At 50.4% G+C, this 14,990-nt stretch overlaps 1 protein-coding gene across 1 annotated transcript; it reads left to right on the top strand.

Moving 5' to 3' along the window:
• The first annotated feature begins 988 nt into the window (after positions 1–988).
• On the top strand, positions 989–5,245 carry LOC109731882 (sugar transport protein 7). The gene is made up of 4 exons (XM_020291057.4): positions 989–1,643; positions 3,514–3,833; positions 3,920–4,546; positions 4,630–5,245. Exons 1-4 carry the CDS (start codon positions 1,499–1,501, stop codon positions 5,098–5,100), a joined length of 1,563 nt encoding a protein of 520 aa, XP_020146646.1. The 5' UTR covers positions 989–1,498; the 3' UTR covers positions 5,101–5,245.
• Positions 5,246–14,990: the final 9,745 nt, after the last annotated feature.

Raw genomic sequence — 14,990 nt, 5'->3', positions numbered from 1 at the left:
TCAACACGCTCCATGAAGCTCTCCATCCGCAGCATCCAACCTGGCATGGAGTCAATGACATCACGCAGAGGCTGGACCATCTCCTCAAGCTGGAAGGAAGCCATACCAAGGAGCTCAGAGCGCAGCAGCTCAGCCTGCCGCTCCAAGGCAGGCCGCACTGGGATATCCGTCGAGGCCACAAAGCCAGCAGGAGCAGCAACGATCGACGCCCACGAATCACGATAAAATGACTTCAAGAGGGGCGAGGCTTCTTTCTGGACCTTGCGAGGAGCTGGAGCTTGTTGGTGTCTGACGGGGAGGCATGGCAATGGCGCAGTAGGGCTTTTCAAAAAGCTGAGAGGACGCCAAGCATTGCGACACTCACGCCCTTAATGACCATTCTCGAGGCACCGAGAGCACCTAAAAGGATCTCATGATTTGCCTGCGCACTACAGGCAGGCAGGGGAGAAAAATTCAGATCAGTCAGATGCTGCTTCGCCTTTCGGGAGGGAGATACGTGTTTGTATTTGTAGGTACATGTATGAGTGGTGACCTGCCACTCTCTCGAATGCTGTATGGGATTTATTGTGAGAGCTGTTGCACCGCATGTCACGTCTGCTCGTAGCCGAAATGGAGTACGTGCGTGCGTACGTAGTTACGTGGTTGCTTACTGTGTATGTATGTATGTATGTATATGCATGGTACTACTACATTGAACAAAACCTATGGTCCCCACGCTACAACTTGCACGCACGTATGCACCGCAGCCGCGCGCGCGCACACATGGATTTGACCCGGGCAAACCAAGCCGTCGCAAACGTGGCATCACTGGCATGCCGGCCGCAAGACTCCACGACGGCCAGCTCGATCGCCGCTGTAATACGTACCGCAGTGAGCAGCCAACCAACTGTGAATTTAGAAGCGATTTAATTTGCTGAGATGTCACTCCAAGTCAACCAATTGCCCACTTGGCCGAGCATATCTTACTGATTCATGCGGTCGGAGCCCCGGGTAGATTTTATCGGGGCCGGTTGGAGCTGGAGCGTGGAGAGGCTGGCAGCGCTCGTTGTGGGGTTGTGTATCCATCTGCAAACGTCGGCCGCCGAGTTGCGTCTGGGTGACTGACAGCGGGCCCGCGCCGCAGGATAGGGGTCAACGTCAACGGCCGGGGCGCGGGAGGGGCTGGCTGCTTATCGTCTTCAATGCACGGCATGTTGCTGCCTCCGGCCTTAATTTTATGCAAGAAATCGCCGCCAGCCCGTTCCCTCACTTAATTGTACAAGAGACCTCACCACCCGCTTCGCATCCCGGACATACAAGGAGAGGGAAGCAAGCCAAGAGAGCCAAGGCCAAGGGGAGAGATATCTGTATATATAGCTGCAGGATTGTAGTTGGTTGAAGCATTGCTTCCGTGTGGCGAGCGTGAGTTCTTCTCCCCTCGCCTCGGTTCTTGCTTCGGCGGTTCTTGCAGAGGAGAGGAGGGGAGGCGAGGCGAGGCGCAGAGCTTCGAGGAGAGAGCATGGCGGGCGGCGGCATGGCCGCGCTGGGCGTGAAGAAGGAGAGGGCGGCCGAGTACAAGGGCCGCATGACGCTCGCCGTCGCCATGGCCTGCCTCGTCGCCGCCGTCGGGGGCTCCATCTTCGGCTACGACATCGGGATCTCCGGTAAGTCCTGCTCACACCCCCACACCCACCTCACCTCAGCAGTGACTCCATCCACCCACCGTCTTGTCTTGTTCCGTATCTCCGCTCGTCGGCGCTCTGCTGTGTTTCCGTGTATGGTGTGGCTGCTTCTCGCCATGGGCCATCGGAAGAAAGAAGAGCTTGTCCTGCTCCACGAACATCAGTAACATGTCACACACAGTACGTTTCTTCCAGTAACCGTGGCCCCTCCTTGATTTGGAGCTAGTGCCGGCGGTGTGCGTCGCTCGTCGGTCCCTCCCGCGCCTAGGTCGCTAGCAGATCGTGACCTGTCTGTCTGCCTCCCACCACTGACTGCCAAGCCCGCAACACACATGGACATGGAAGCGAACAGGCCTACCATGTCAAAAGCAAACAGCAGTAGGACTGCAGGATTTCTTGATTCAGTGGTGTATCAGATGAACACGACGGTTCATCTTTTTCCCATCTCCGACGCGACGAGGCCAATCATTCATCCAATCATCCACTTCCGTGGGTGCTGGATGGGTCGACGCGATCATTGTGTACGGAGTGGTGAATTTGGTTTATAGAGCGACTAATGCAGTGGAGAAGCCGACACGCGAGACGTTGCAAAATTCAGAGTCGTGTTCGGCGCTCCGCCAAGCTTATCTATCGGCTTTCAATTCAGGCTGATGATGATATCACCGTGCGGCCGTCCGTTTCCGCTCGGCGCTTCTCCTAGATAGATCGATCGTATCGTCATCTACAAGAGTTTGACTTGCAACCCGGCTACTGACGTCAGTTAGGAGAGAAAGAGGGGGGATGACAACAAGGGTCCCACTTGTCAGCTGAAAGTCTTGCAGAAACCGGGATGGGATTCATTACACAATGAGACTGGCGTCACGACTCCTGAATTGTTTGGTTCAACTTGTGCAGCCGATTAGCATGGACGCAATATACATCTTTCAAAATAGCCTAAAAAGGAAAAAAATACAAAGTTTGGTAGTGTTATTGGGCCCAATTTACAACTCAGTTTGAATTAGCAACTATTCATAATCTGATTTATTTTCCTTTGTTCCTTTGATGTTGGTCACATTTGAAACACGCCCAGCTTTTGTGGTGCAACGGATGCACTCTAACTCGCTAAAACTTCTTAGAGCTCGTAAATCAAAATTACACCCAACCTTTATCGTTCAGGCGGTGCGCTCTAAAACTCGCTAAAACCTATTAGAAGACGTAGAAAAATAATAATCTGAATTAGCATTGATGAAATATGCATCTATCGTATTTTGCAAAATTTCAAACCCAGATTCAGAACATAGCTAAAAAAAAGAAAAAAAAAACAGTTTTTGACGGAAGGCTCAGTTCACAAGTTTGTTCACTCATTTTACTCAGTATCTAGTGTATATTGGAATATCTAAAACGTCTTATAATACTGAAACGGGGGGTAGTAAATTCGAGTTACCTGAAAGAAAGTCCGCATTTGAGTTTGTGTGTGGAACTGTTAGATTAATTTGTTCTTCAAGCTTATGTAATGTTCACTCACCAAAAAAAATATGCAAGGTTTTTTTTTTGCGTGTAAAACTTATGTAATGTTGTATAAGTAGAACAGTGTATGATACTAATTCAGCTAAATAATAGTTCAGTGTCTAAAGTCTGAACAGTAAATGTTGTGATTCTGTCAACAATGCCTAATAATTTTTTGGACATGCAAACATGTCCACTAGGCAATAAAATCATCTGAAGCTTGTAACGTTACATATCAGTATTCAGATTCCATTTCCTAAAGTTTTAGATGAAAATTTACTGTCTCTGAATCTGAAAAAAATAGCTGTTTTAGTTTTACCAGGGATTACTTCAGGAAATCTGTTCTGACTCTGCCGAATGTTTGCAGGAGGAGTGACCTCCATGGACCCATTCCTGGAGAAGTTCTTCCCGGTGGTGTTCCGGCGGAAGAACTCCGGCCACCAGAACAACTACTGCAAGTACGACAACCAGGGCCTCTCGGCATTCACCTCCTCTCTGTACCTGGCCGGCCTGGTCTCCTCCCTCGTCGCCTCGCCGGTGACGAGGAACTACGGCCGACGCGCCAGCATTGTCTGCGGCGGCATCAGCTTCCTCATCGGCGCGATCCTCAACGTGGCGGCCGTGAACCTTGAGATGCTGATCCTCGGTCGTATCATGCTCGGCGTTGGCATCGGTTTCGGCAATCAGGTATACGTCAAATTCTCGCCTACCCACACCGAGAGTGCGTCTGGTTGCACTGGCTCTTACAATGTAGTGCTTGTTGGTTGGTGCAGGGTGTGCCGCTGTACCTGTCGGAGATGGCGCCGGCGCACCTCCGAGGCGGGCTGAACATGATGTTCCAGCTCGCGACGACGCTCGGCATCTTCACGGCGAACATGGTCAACTACGGCACGCAGAACCTCAAGCCCTGGGGTTGGCGCCTCTCGCTCGGCCTCGCGGCGGCGCCGGCGCTGCTGATGACCGTCGGCGGGCTGCTCCTGCCGGAGACGCCCAACAGCCTCATCGAGCGCGGGCGCGCCGAGGAGGGCCGGCGCATCCTGGAGCGCATCCGCGGCACGGCGGACGTCGACGCCGAGTTCATGGACATGTCGGAGGCCAGCGAGCTGGCGAACACCATCAAGAACCCGTTCCGGAACATCCTCGAGCCGCGCAACCGGCCGCAGCTGGTGATGGCCGTGTGCATGCCGGCGTTCCAGATCCTGACGGGCATCAACTCCATCCTGTTCTACGCGCCGGTGCTGTTCCAGACCATGGGCTTCGGCGCCAGCGCGTCGCTCTACTCCTCCGTGATCACCGGCGCTGTGCTCTTCTTGTCTACCCTCATCTCCATCGCCACCGTCGACCGCCTCGGCCGGAGGAAGCTCCTCATCAGCGGCGGCATCCAGATGATCGTTTGCCAGGTTGAGACTTGAGACAACACAACGCACATACAAACTGCTAATCACAATTCATGTCTCACGCCATGGCATTTGCGCGCATGCAGGTGATCGTGGCGGTGATACTCGGGGTGAAGTTCGGGACGGACAAGCAGCTGTCGCGGAGCTACTCGATCGTGGTGGTGGTGGTGATTTGCCTCTTCGTGATGGCGTTCGGGTGGTCGTGGGGGCCACTGGGGTGGACGGTGCCGAGCGAGATCTTCCCGCTGGAGACGCGGTCGGCGGGGCAGAGCATCACGGTGGCCGTCAACCTCTTCTTCACCTTCGTCATCGCGCAGGCGTTCCTGTCCATGCTCTGCGCCTTCAAGTTCGGCATCTTCCTCTTCTTCGCCGCCTGGATCACGGTCATGACCGTGTTCGTCTACGTCTTCCTGCCGGAGACCAAGGGCGTGCCCATCGAGGAGATGGTGCTGCTGTGGAGGAAGCACTGGTTCTGGAAGAAGGTGATGCCGGACATGCCGCTCGAGGACGGCTGGGGAGAAGGGGGCGGCGAGCGTGCTGACAACAAGGGTCACTAGTGACTAGTGAGTGAAGATCATTTGGAATGAGTTGTTGTGCATTGTTGGTTGGTTAGATCCTGTAAGACACAGTTTAACATGTAGGCGGAATGCTTTGTATATGCACCGATGCAGCCTATGTTTATGTTATGACTTGTACGTACTATAGTGCGCTTGTTGTGAGTCTCATAGAGAACAATTCGAAGGCAGCATCTTCACTTCATCAGTCATCACGTATCAGAGCATCTCCAACAGCCGCCCAATGCGCGGCGCTCAAAAAACGGGTTTACAGCGCGCAAGTAGTTTTTTTAGGACGCTAGAAAACGTTTGCTCCAACAAGCGCTGCAAAATATGCTGCGCGCGAGTCGAGCGTTCTCAATCAAGAGGTCGCATTTGCAGCAGCCCAGAGTTTGCAGCGCGCGCGACCGAACGCACTAAATATGCTGCGCGCTATGCCTTTTTAATGCACGCACTGCATTAGTTATAGCGCGCGTGCTTTTTGTGCGGTTGCTGGAGATTCCAAATCGGGTCCGCGCGCGCTAAAAGCAGTTTTTATACCGCGCGTCGCTTATGTAGCGCTTCTGTTGGAGATGCTCTCGGTACCATCTCTCCGTAAACAGGCGGCAAGACTGGTAAGCTATCAACAAACAAACAAAAATATCGTTCAACAGTCTTTGTATACAAACCTAAACGGGTAAGAGCATCTTCAACAGTCTTTGTATTGCTAAAAACTTGTTATAACAAAAGAAGAGATAAAGTTTACAAAGCTAACATGTTTTCTAAACTTTGGTAGTATATTGGATTGCTATATTTGCATAAAACACATGACATATGAGGATAGTTTATCATAGACACATCGCACTCATGCGTACACTCGTTTACACGTATACACGTACACATACACACACAGCACATCCGCGTACTCGTACACATGTACACATACACGCATCACACACATACATGCACACACGCATCACAAACATACATGCACACACGACGCACACACTCAATGCACACATACACGTACACATCACACCCGGGCCCACTAGTCATTCAGACAAAAATATGACGAGGACCACTTTTACAAAGTCTTGCCAAAATTTAGCAAGTGGCCTTTGAGTTTGCAAATATGCAAAGTGGGATGGCAGATTTTGCAAGCTTTGTAAAAAAAATTGGTGAGGGACAACTTATACAAAGGTTGTTGGTGTACGTGTTTTGGCCAAGATTGCTAAAATAGCAAGTGAGTATAAATATAGAAAGATTATTGAAGATACCAACTGATACAAAGTGATAAGAAAATCTTCACACAAATAGATAAAAAAGAAAAATGACATCCAAGGCACTCACCAACTCAAAGTCGAGCATGAAAACATAAGTCACCAACCAGAGGCGACCTAGACCTGCCTTGGGAAACCACCGGGCCCTTGCGCAGCTAACACACCAAGCTATCGTCAAAGAGAGTTGACTGCCCTCTTGGACAGTGGAGCTCTGATCCTGCCAGCGGATAGCAAGGACCCAAGATGGAGATTATTGGGACACATGTAAATGATAGTAGACCAATGAGTCTACTCCATGCTAGACTAGAAGATGCTTCACGCAACACACATGGATCACAACAAGCCCGAAGATGGAGACACACTGCAACCGGATGACACTTGAATTCCCCTACAACGCCCTCAAGAGGGTAACGGCACAAAGTGCTGCCACCGCCGAGCCTGAAACAACATGCTTGGGTTTTCACCCGAAAACCTGACTTGGAGATAATACCCACAACCACATCCCCCAAGAGGTAAGTGACACCCGTAGGCATCATCGCTCTAAAGCAAGGATCTTTTTCTTGGATCCTCACCCATGCCACCTGAGGCACCAAGGGACCCAGCCCAAACGCGGGAAGGTCCTTATTGCCAGCATGTGACCTCCATATCCAGACCAGGTAGCAGCCACCGCCGAAGCCACGACGACACCAAGATCGCATTGATCGGCTAACCGACTGTTGTACCGACCCTTTCTTTTTAGTAGTTGTTTGTCCAGATGCACTTGATGCCCCCCGTCCATGAAACAATCTGATTGCTCACCAACATGAATCATCAAACAACGACACTGGGACGGTCCCAGCAGCTGATGTCTACTACGCAACCTTCTTCTTGTAGGACGTTGTTGGGCCTCCAAGTGCAGAGCTGGTATGGATCGAGGATTTTCTCCTCCATATTCAGATGGCACGTGGTGATGATCTCCACGCCATCAAATATCTCCCATTAAAACTCAAAGGACCAGCAAGATACTGGTTAAACAGTCTGCCTGAAAACTCTATCGGCAGCTGGGAGGATCTGGAAGACGCCTTCCTCGACAACTTCCAAGGTACATATGTCCGGCCACCAGACGCCGATGACTTAAGTCACATCGTCCAGCAGCCCGGAGAGTCAGCTAGGAAGCTCTAGACCAGGTTCTTAGTTAAAAAGAACCAAGTCGTAGACTGTCCGGACGCGGAATCCCTAGCGGCCTTCAAACACAGTGTCCGGGACGAGTGGCTCGCCCGCCACCTCGGTCAGGAAAAACCAAAATCCATGTCAGCCCTTACCGCTCTGATGACCCGCTTTTGCGCGGGAGAGGACAGCTGGCTCGCCCGTAGAAGCAACAGCGCCAATGATCCGGGCACTTCCAAAGTTCGAGATGGAATGGGAAACCACGACGCAATAAACACAAACGTGGTAATACTAATGAGGGAACACACGACACAGCGGTTAACGCTGGATTCAGCGGCCCCAAACCGGGTCAGCGGAAAAAGCCATTTACGGCAAATAGAGACGGACCATCCAATTTAGACAAGATATTGGATAGGCCATGCCAAATTCACGGCCACCCAAATAAACCAGCCAATCACACCAACAGAAGCTGTTGGGTCTTCAAACAGGCCGGCAAGTTAAATGCCGAACACAAGGGGAAGAGGCTGCCCGGCGACAGCGACAACGAAGAGACTCGCCAACCAAACACCGGGGGTCCGAAACAATCTCCCCGCAAAGTAAAAACAGTGAACATGGTATACGTGACACACGACTCTAAACAGGAGCAAGAGAAACACTCCCTCCGGACCAAGGATCGTACTACGACAACCTTAGCCGAAGTACAAAGCGGTCTTATCAAACTGCATACCTTGTCAGCCATTAAGCCACCGGTCTCCATTCAACTGGATCGACCAATGTCGGAGCTGGACTAGCAGTTCGGCTTCCGCCTTCCTCCTCATATACCTGAGAAAGCGGTACCGCGCATACATAACTACGCACTTAAGATACCCTGGGCATCGGCGGAAGCAATATACGGACGAGCCTGCAAGTGGCTCAAAGGCGGGTCATCCTACGGACTCTAGCGAAGTTCGGTTTCATACACTCACCCAAAGGCTATTCCCGTCAAAGAGCCCCTTCACCGAGGACAGGCGGCGCAGACATGCGACAGGAGGTCCAAAATAACTTTTTGTAGACCGCACTCTCTATCTGGAGCCTGTAAGGTGCCTTTTTCCTCAGCCTTCGACCACCGACATGTCAAATAGCCGGGGTTGCGGCTTTGTCATCAATAAAATAACGATCAGCATATTACTCAGGTCCTGGTAAACATAATTCGTATTTGGTATTTATTTTTCTAAAGAATTGAATTTTGCCTCCTTGTTTGTTTCACACACACCTCAGCATAACCTGCCAGGGGCTCGGTATGGGAACAAATGAGTTGCCGGCAAAGTCCGAACAGCTTTACAGCATACTTCGGCGTCGCGAGTTTGGCCTTATATGCATCAGCTCCGAATCATGTCTTAGGTCAATAGTTGGGTTACCCGGCTCCTGTGCTTGCTACCTTACGTTCCGCTCTATCGGCTAAGGTAGTAAAGGGAGAACTACTGCGATTGTGCTTCCGGTTCATCTGGTCAAGCACCTCAGTAGAGAAAGTCGAAAACTGACTGTCATGATGCGGCGAGAGCTGGTCAACCACTCGACGACTTATTGGAATCTTTCGCGATTCCCTCCGTATTACACGAAGGACCTTTTTTCAGGTCATACATGTAACGCACCATATTAGGATAACCGCATACATACCAGGGGCTATGTCGTAGACCCGCCGTAAAACTCCTATGGCTAAGTGAAAGTGTTAACGCCCTATATTTCGATTGCCTCGTTCGCCGCATTGACACCTCCTTCATGGACCAAGACGTTGGATTAAGAGTGATCAAATGCTTTTCCGAACACCCCCGTACTTCCTACGAGGGGGCTGAAGCCGACGACTGGAAAACTTTCAGATTATACAAAAACGGCCGCACAGGAGGACCCAAAGCTTTTAGGCAACACTAAAATGAAGCTAGCTTTATTACAATATTGTTTTTTACAATTTCCATACACTTCATTCGAAAATTATGTCTTTCGATACTGACCCTCTATCAAGCGGGCAGCCTCTAAGACATCCTCGAAATAATGCTCTGGTGCATGATGGTCCTTGCCCTTGGGTGGACTCCTCGCTGCAACATCGACGGCCTTCATCTTCGTCTAGTATGTCTTGACACGGGCAAAGGCCATCCGTGCACCTTCAATGCACGATGATCGCTTAACGGCATCGATACGCGGCACCGCATCAGCAAGACGCCACACCAAACCAAAATAACTATCCGGAATTGGCTCGGTTGGCCACAGCCGGACCACGACGTCCTTCATGGCAGCGCCGGATACCCGGTGAAGCTCGGGCCATTGGGTCATCTGTTCATTCAGCAACAGCGGGCGCTTTCACGCACCAAATTGTGACCAGAAAAGCTTCTCCGTTGCATACCCCTCTTGCGTTTGATAAAACTGCGCCGCATTGGAGGCACTCTTCGGCAAAATCCAATAAAGCGTCTGGAGAACTCCACACTTGGTTAAGCGAGGCATAATTCGGATCGCCGAACTTAGTTTGTAATAAAAAGGGCTTAGCAGCCACGATCTCCCCAGCTTGCCGGATCTCCTCCCGGGCCGCTCTAGATTCGAACCGCGCTTCTTTCGCCTCTCGTACGGCCTTATCAAGATTAGTCGTTTTGGCTTTATTATCCTTCTCGAGGAATTCACAGCGGTCAGCGGCATCCTTCAATTCACGCGCCATCGTGGATATCTTCTCCTCGTCTTGGCACCGAGCAGCCTGTTCGGCCTTTAACTCGGCATACGCATTTTCGGTAGCCGCATTGCTAAACTGGGCCTGCTCCTTGGCCCGGACTAGCTCCGCTCGAAGAATCTCAGCTGCGGCGACACCATCTGTAGTCATGCATATCTCAGTAAACCACTCTTCAGAGTCACGCTTATATTATAAGCACATGCATGTAACGATTACCCCCAGGACATACCTTGCGCCTCGTCAAGCCGCCTGTTGATAAGTGTGATGACATCATCCGCTACAACGAGCTTCCGCTGCACATCCGCAACCTCTGTACTTCGGGCAGTCGCCAGGGAGGTAACAGCCTGCATTTCAATTAATTAGATTACTTCCTGGGCATATCTGTTTGATCCTCTGATCGCCTCCCTTGGGAAGACAACCAGAGTCTCAGGGGCTACTACCTATACACAGGCACAGTTTGTGAATAAAACACAATCAAAAATTTAACAATACATACCTCGAAGCCTCTTAGTAGGCTCGTGCAGGCTTCAGTCAAACAGCTTTTCGCGGACAGAACCCTTTCAACCACCGCACCCATCAAGGTACGATGTTCCTCCGAGACGGACGCCTGTCGCAGCAGGTTCATCAATATATCTGGTGCCTCAGGACCTCCGAAAGTGGCTGTAGGAGTACGGCCTCCCTTGGAAGGGATCTGTTTATTCGTCCCTGGAGTTATCTCCGACCGTAGGCCGGATAGTTCGGGGCCTTCATTGTTGGCCCCCGAACCCTGGGCCACCGAACTATCACCTTCGGGTAGTGTCTTCACCGCCCCTTGCCTCACTTGTTGATCAGGAGAGATCCTCCGAGACGACACCTCGAGGTCGTCTGCCCTATTGGGCGAGGAGACCGGTGGAGGTGTCTCGCTGTCCATCATCTCCTGGAGAAGATCCCCCGAGGAAGAGGATTGGTGAAGGAGGCTGTGTGCCGAGCTGCAACAACACATATTCTAGATGTTACCTTGGTAACAGAAAAGGAACGGGACATGTTTAAAACACCCTTGTTCACTTACGATTTGGCTAGGGGCTCGTCCTCATTATGGGACTACGCGACGATGTTGTCCTCCGGGCCCGAACCACCCGACAGGGGCACCCTGCCCCGCTTAGGAGTCCTCTCCTCCCATTCTTCGGAAGCCGCCCTCTTCTTACCCTGGGGAAAAGGGATGTTGGCCTCTCCGTCGCTTTTGTCTTCGGGCAGGGGAATCTTGATCTCCCCGGACACGGTGTCTGGTATGCCCTCGAAAGGAAGGCCACCTTTGGCCTTCCCACTCTCGGCCTGGCCTCCCTTCGCAGGCACCTGGTATGGTGCTGGGGCCAGCATCCTTGTTAGTAAGGGATCTGTTGAGTCTTCGGGAAGGGGGGCCGAGCACCTGATTCGCTCCATTTTCTTTATCCAACCCTGAAAGAAGATAGTTTGCTCAGCGACATATTATGGCATACTTAACTAGAAAGAGTTCGGGAGTCGAGCGCTGACCGAGGTATCCGGATGATTGCAGTCGAGGCCGATGTCCTCGGTGGTGTCCGGCCACTGTTTTCGTTTCCCGAAGAACAACTTCCACATTCCCTTATGCGTAGTGCCGAAGAAGTGTTGGAGGGTTCGTGGCCCTTCCGTATTAAACTCCCACATACGGAGAGGCCGACGCTGGCATGGCAGGGCTTGGCGGACCAGCATTACTTGAATCACGTTGAAGAGATCGATGTCCTTCTCACGGAGGCTTCGGACGCGGCTCTGTAGAGTCTGCACTTCATCAACGGATCCCCAGTCTAGCCCCTTATTAATCCATGATGCGAGCTGTACCGGAGGGCAAGAACGGAACGCGGGTATAGTTGCCCACTTGGAACCGCGGGGTTCTGTGACGTAAAACCACTCCTGCTGCCATTGGTTGGAGGTTTCGGTGAAAGAACGTTTTGGCCAGAAAGTATTGGTAAGCTTGCTGACTATAGCACCGCCGCACTCCGCCTGTTCCCCTTCGATCACCTTCGGCTTCACACTAAAGGTCTTGAGCCATAAGCCAAAGTGTGGGGGAATCCGGAGGAAGGCCTCACACGTGATGATAAACGCCGAGATGTGGAGGAAAGAATCTGGGGCAAGATCATGAGAATCTAGTCCGTAATAAAACATGAGTCCCCGGACGAAAGGGTGAAAAGCGAACCCTAGCCCTCGGAGGAGGTGAGAGATCAAAACAACCCTCTCGCCGGATCTGGGAGTCAGAATAACCTGTCCTGGAGCAGGAAGTCTGTGGGGGATCTCTACGGTCAGGTATCTGGCCGCCCGAAGCTTCGCAATGTCCTCCTCTGTAACCAAGGAAGCCACCCATCGGCCCTGTAGGCCGGGTCCGGACATGATCGGGGAGCTTGAAGCAATGAAGTCAAACCTGGGGTGCTAGAACTCGAGGTTGAAAAGGCTGGGGAGAGGTTTGGCGTAAAAAGAGATGGCCCTTGGCTCCTTTATAAAGACCATGGGTATCGAACGCCTCCTCCTAAGCCTAAAAACCAGCCTATTCCTAAGGAATCTTTCCAGTGGAACGGTTGGGTTACCCACGCTCGCATTAATGAGAATCCCGCCATAAGGGGACACGATCTTTGCTTCGACAAGACGTGCCAATAGAAACCGCGCCTCAAAATGGGGAACGGCAGTACAGGAAACGGTTCAAAATAATGACCGAACAAGCGTGATGTCACGTTACTAAAAGTTGTCAGCAGATTGGACTCGTGAAATATTATACTCTCTGTGATTGTGTGTGGTACTTGTGTTGCAGATCCGGACATGATCGCTGCGTCTGAAGACTATCCTGGAGTTCGGGGAAAGGGAACCCGCCCTGCAATGCCGAAGACAATCTGCGCGCCGGACACCTCGTCATTGAAGCATGGTTCAGAGGCTACTGAGGGAGTCCTGGACTAAGGGGTCCTCAGGCGTCCGACCTGTTGTACATGGGCCGGACTGATGGGCCACGAACATACGAAGACCGAAGACTCTCTCCCGTGTCCGGATGGGACTCTCCTTGGCGTGGAAGGCAAGCTTGGCGATCAAATATGTAGATTGCTTTCTTTGTAACCGACCTTGTGTAACCCTAGATCCTCCCGGTGTCTATATAAACCGAGGAGTTAGTCCGGAGGAGGAGATACTCATTACCATAGTCATATAGGCTAGACACTTAGGGTTTAGCCATTACGATCTCGCGGTAGATCAACTCTTGTAATACTCATATCCATCAAGATCAATCAAGCAGGAAGTAGGTATTACCTCCATAGAGAGGGCCCGAACCTGGGTAAACATCGTGTCCCCTGTCTCCTGTTACTATCGACCTTAGACGCACAGTTCGGGACCCCCTACCCGAGATCCGCCGGTTTTGACACCGACAATGGTCTCTTGGAGATCCATATGATGTAACTCTTTTGCGGTGTGTTTGTTGGGATCTGATGAACTTTGAGTTATGATCAGTTATATCTTTTTATATCGATGAAAGTATTTGAGTTTCTTTGATCTCTTTTATGCATGATTGCTTATAGCCTCGTATTTCTTCTCCGATATTTGGGTTTTGTTTGGCCAACTTGATCTATTTATCTTGCAATGGGAAGAGGTGCTTTGTAGTGGGTTCGATCTTACGGTGCTTGATCCCAGTGACAGAAGGGGAACCGACATGTATGTATCGTTGCTACTAAGGATAAAACAATGGGGTCTATCTCTATATAGATAGATCTTGTCTACATCATGTCATCGTTCTTATTGCATTACCCCGTTTTCCCATGAACTTAATACACTAGATGCATGTGATGTCTACTACGCAACCTTCTTCTTGCAGACGTTGTTGGGCCTCCAAGTGCAGAGGTTTGTAGGACAGTAGCAAATTTCCCTCAAGTGGATGACCTAAGGTTTATCAATCCGTGGGAGGCGTAGGATGAAGATGGTCTCTCTCAAACAACCCTGCAACCAAATAACAAAGAGTCTCTTGTGTCCCCAACACACCCAATACAATGGTAAATTGTATAGGTGCACTAGTTCGGCGAAGAGATGGTGATACAAGTGCAATATGGATGGTAGATATAGGTTTTTGTAATGTGAAAATATAAAAACAGCAAGGTAACAAGTGGTAAAAGTGAGCGTAAACGGTACTGCAATGCTAGGAAACAAGGCCTAGGGTTCATACTTTCACTAGTGCAAGTTCTCTCAACAATAATAACATAATTGGATCATATAAATATCCCTCAACATGCAACAAAGAGTCACTCCAAAGTCACTAATAGCGGAGAACAAACGAAGAGATTATGGTAGGGTACGAAACCACCTCAAAGTTAATCTTTTTGATCAATCTATTCAAGAGTCCGTAGTAAAATAACATGAAGCTATTCTTTCTGTTCGATCTATCATAGAGTTCGTACTAGAATAACACCTTAAGAAACAAATCAACCAAAACCCTAATGTCACCTAGATACTCCAATGTCACCTCAAGTCTCCGTGGGTATGATTATACGATATGCATCACACAATCTTAGATTCATCTATTCAAACCAACACGAAGTACTTCAAAGAGTGCCCCAAAGTTTCTACCGGAGAGTCAAGACGAAAACGTGTGCCAACCCCTATGCATAAGTTCATGGAACCCGCAAGTTGATCACCAAAACATACATCAAGTAGATCACGTGAATATCCCATTGTCACCACAGATAAGCACAACAAGACATACATCAAGTGTTCTCAAATCCTTAAAGACTCAATCCGATAAGATAACTTTGAAGGGAAAACTCAATCCATTACAAGAG

The sequence above is a fragment of the Aegilops tauschii genome, chromosome 5 (genome assembly GCF_002575655.3).
Source record: "Aegilops tauschii subsp. strangulata cultivar AL8/78 chromosome 5, Aet v6.0, whole genome shotgun sequence".
NCBI classification, from domain to species: Eukaryota; Viridiplantae; Streptophyta; class Magnoliopsida; order Poales; family Poaceae; genus Aegilops; species Aegilops tauschii.
Note: the sequence above shows the minus strand (reverse complement) of the source record. Positions and strands in the feature narration are given on the sequence as shown.

Bases quoted from the DNA above. Each gene is read 5' to 3' on its own strand.
- LOC109731882 (XM_020291057.4), top strand. From the start codon at position 1,499: ATGGCGGGCGGCGGCATGGCCGCGCTGGGCGTGAAGAAGGAGAGGGCG. The intron at 1,644-3,513 runs GTAAGTCCTGCT...GAATGTTTGCAG, and splicing joins CTACGACATCGGGATCTCCG to GAGGAGTGACCTCCATGGAC. The intron at 3,834-3,919 runs GTATACGTCAAA...TGGTTGGTGCAG, and splicing joins GCATCGGTTTCGGCAATCAG to GGTGTGCCGCTGTACCTGTC.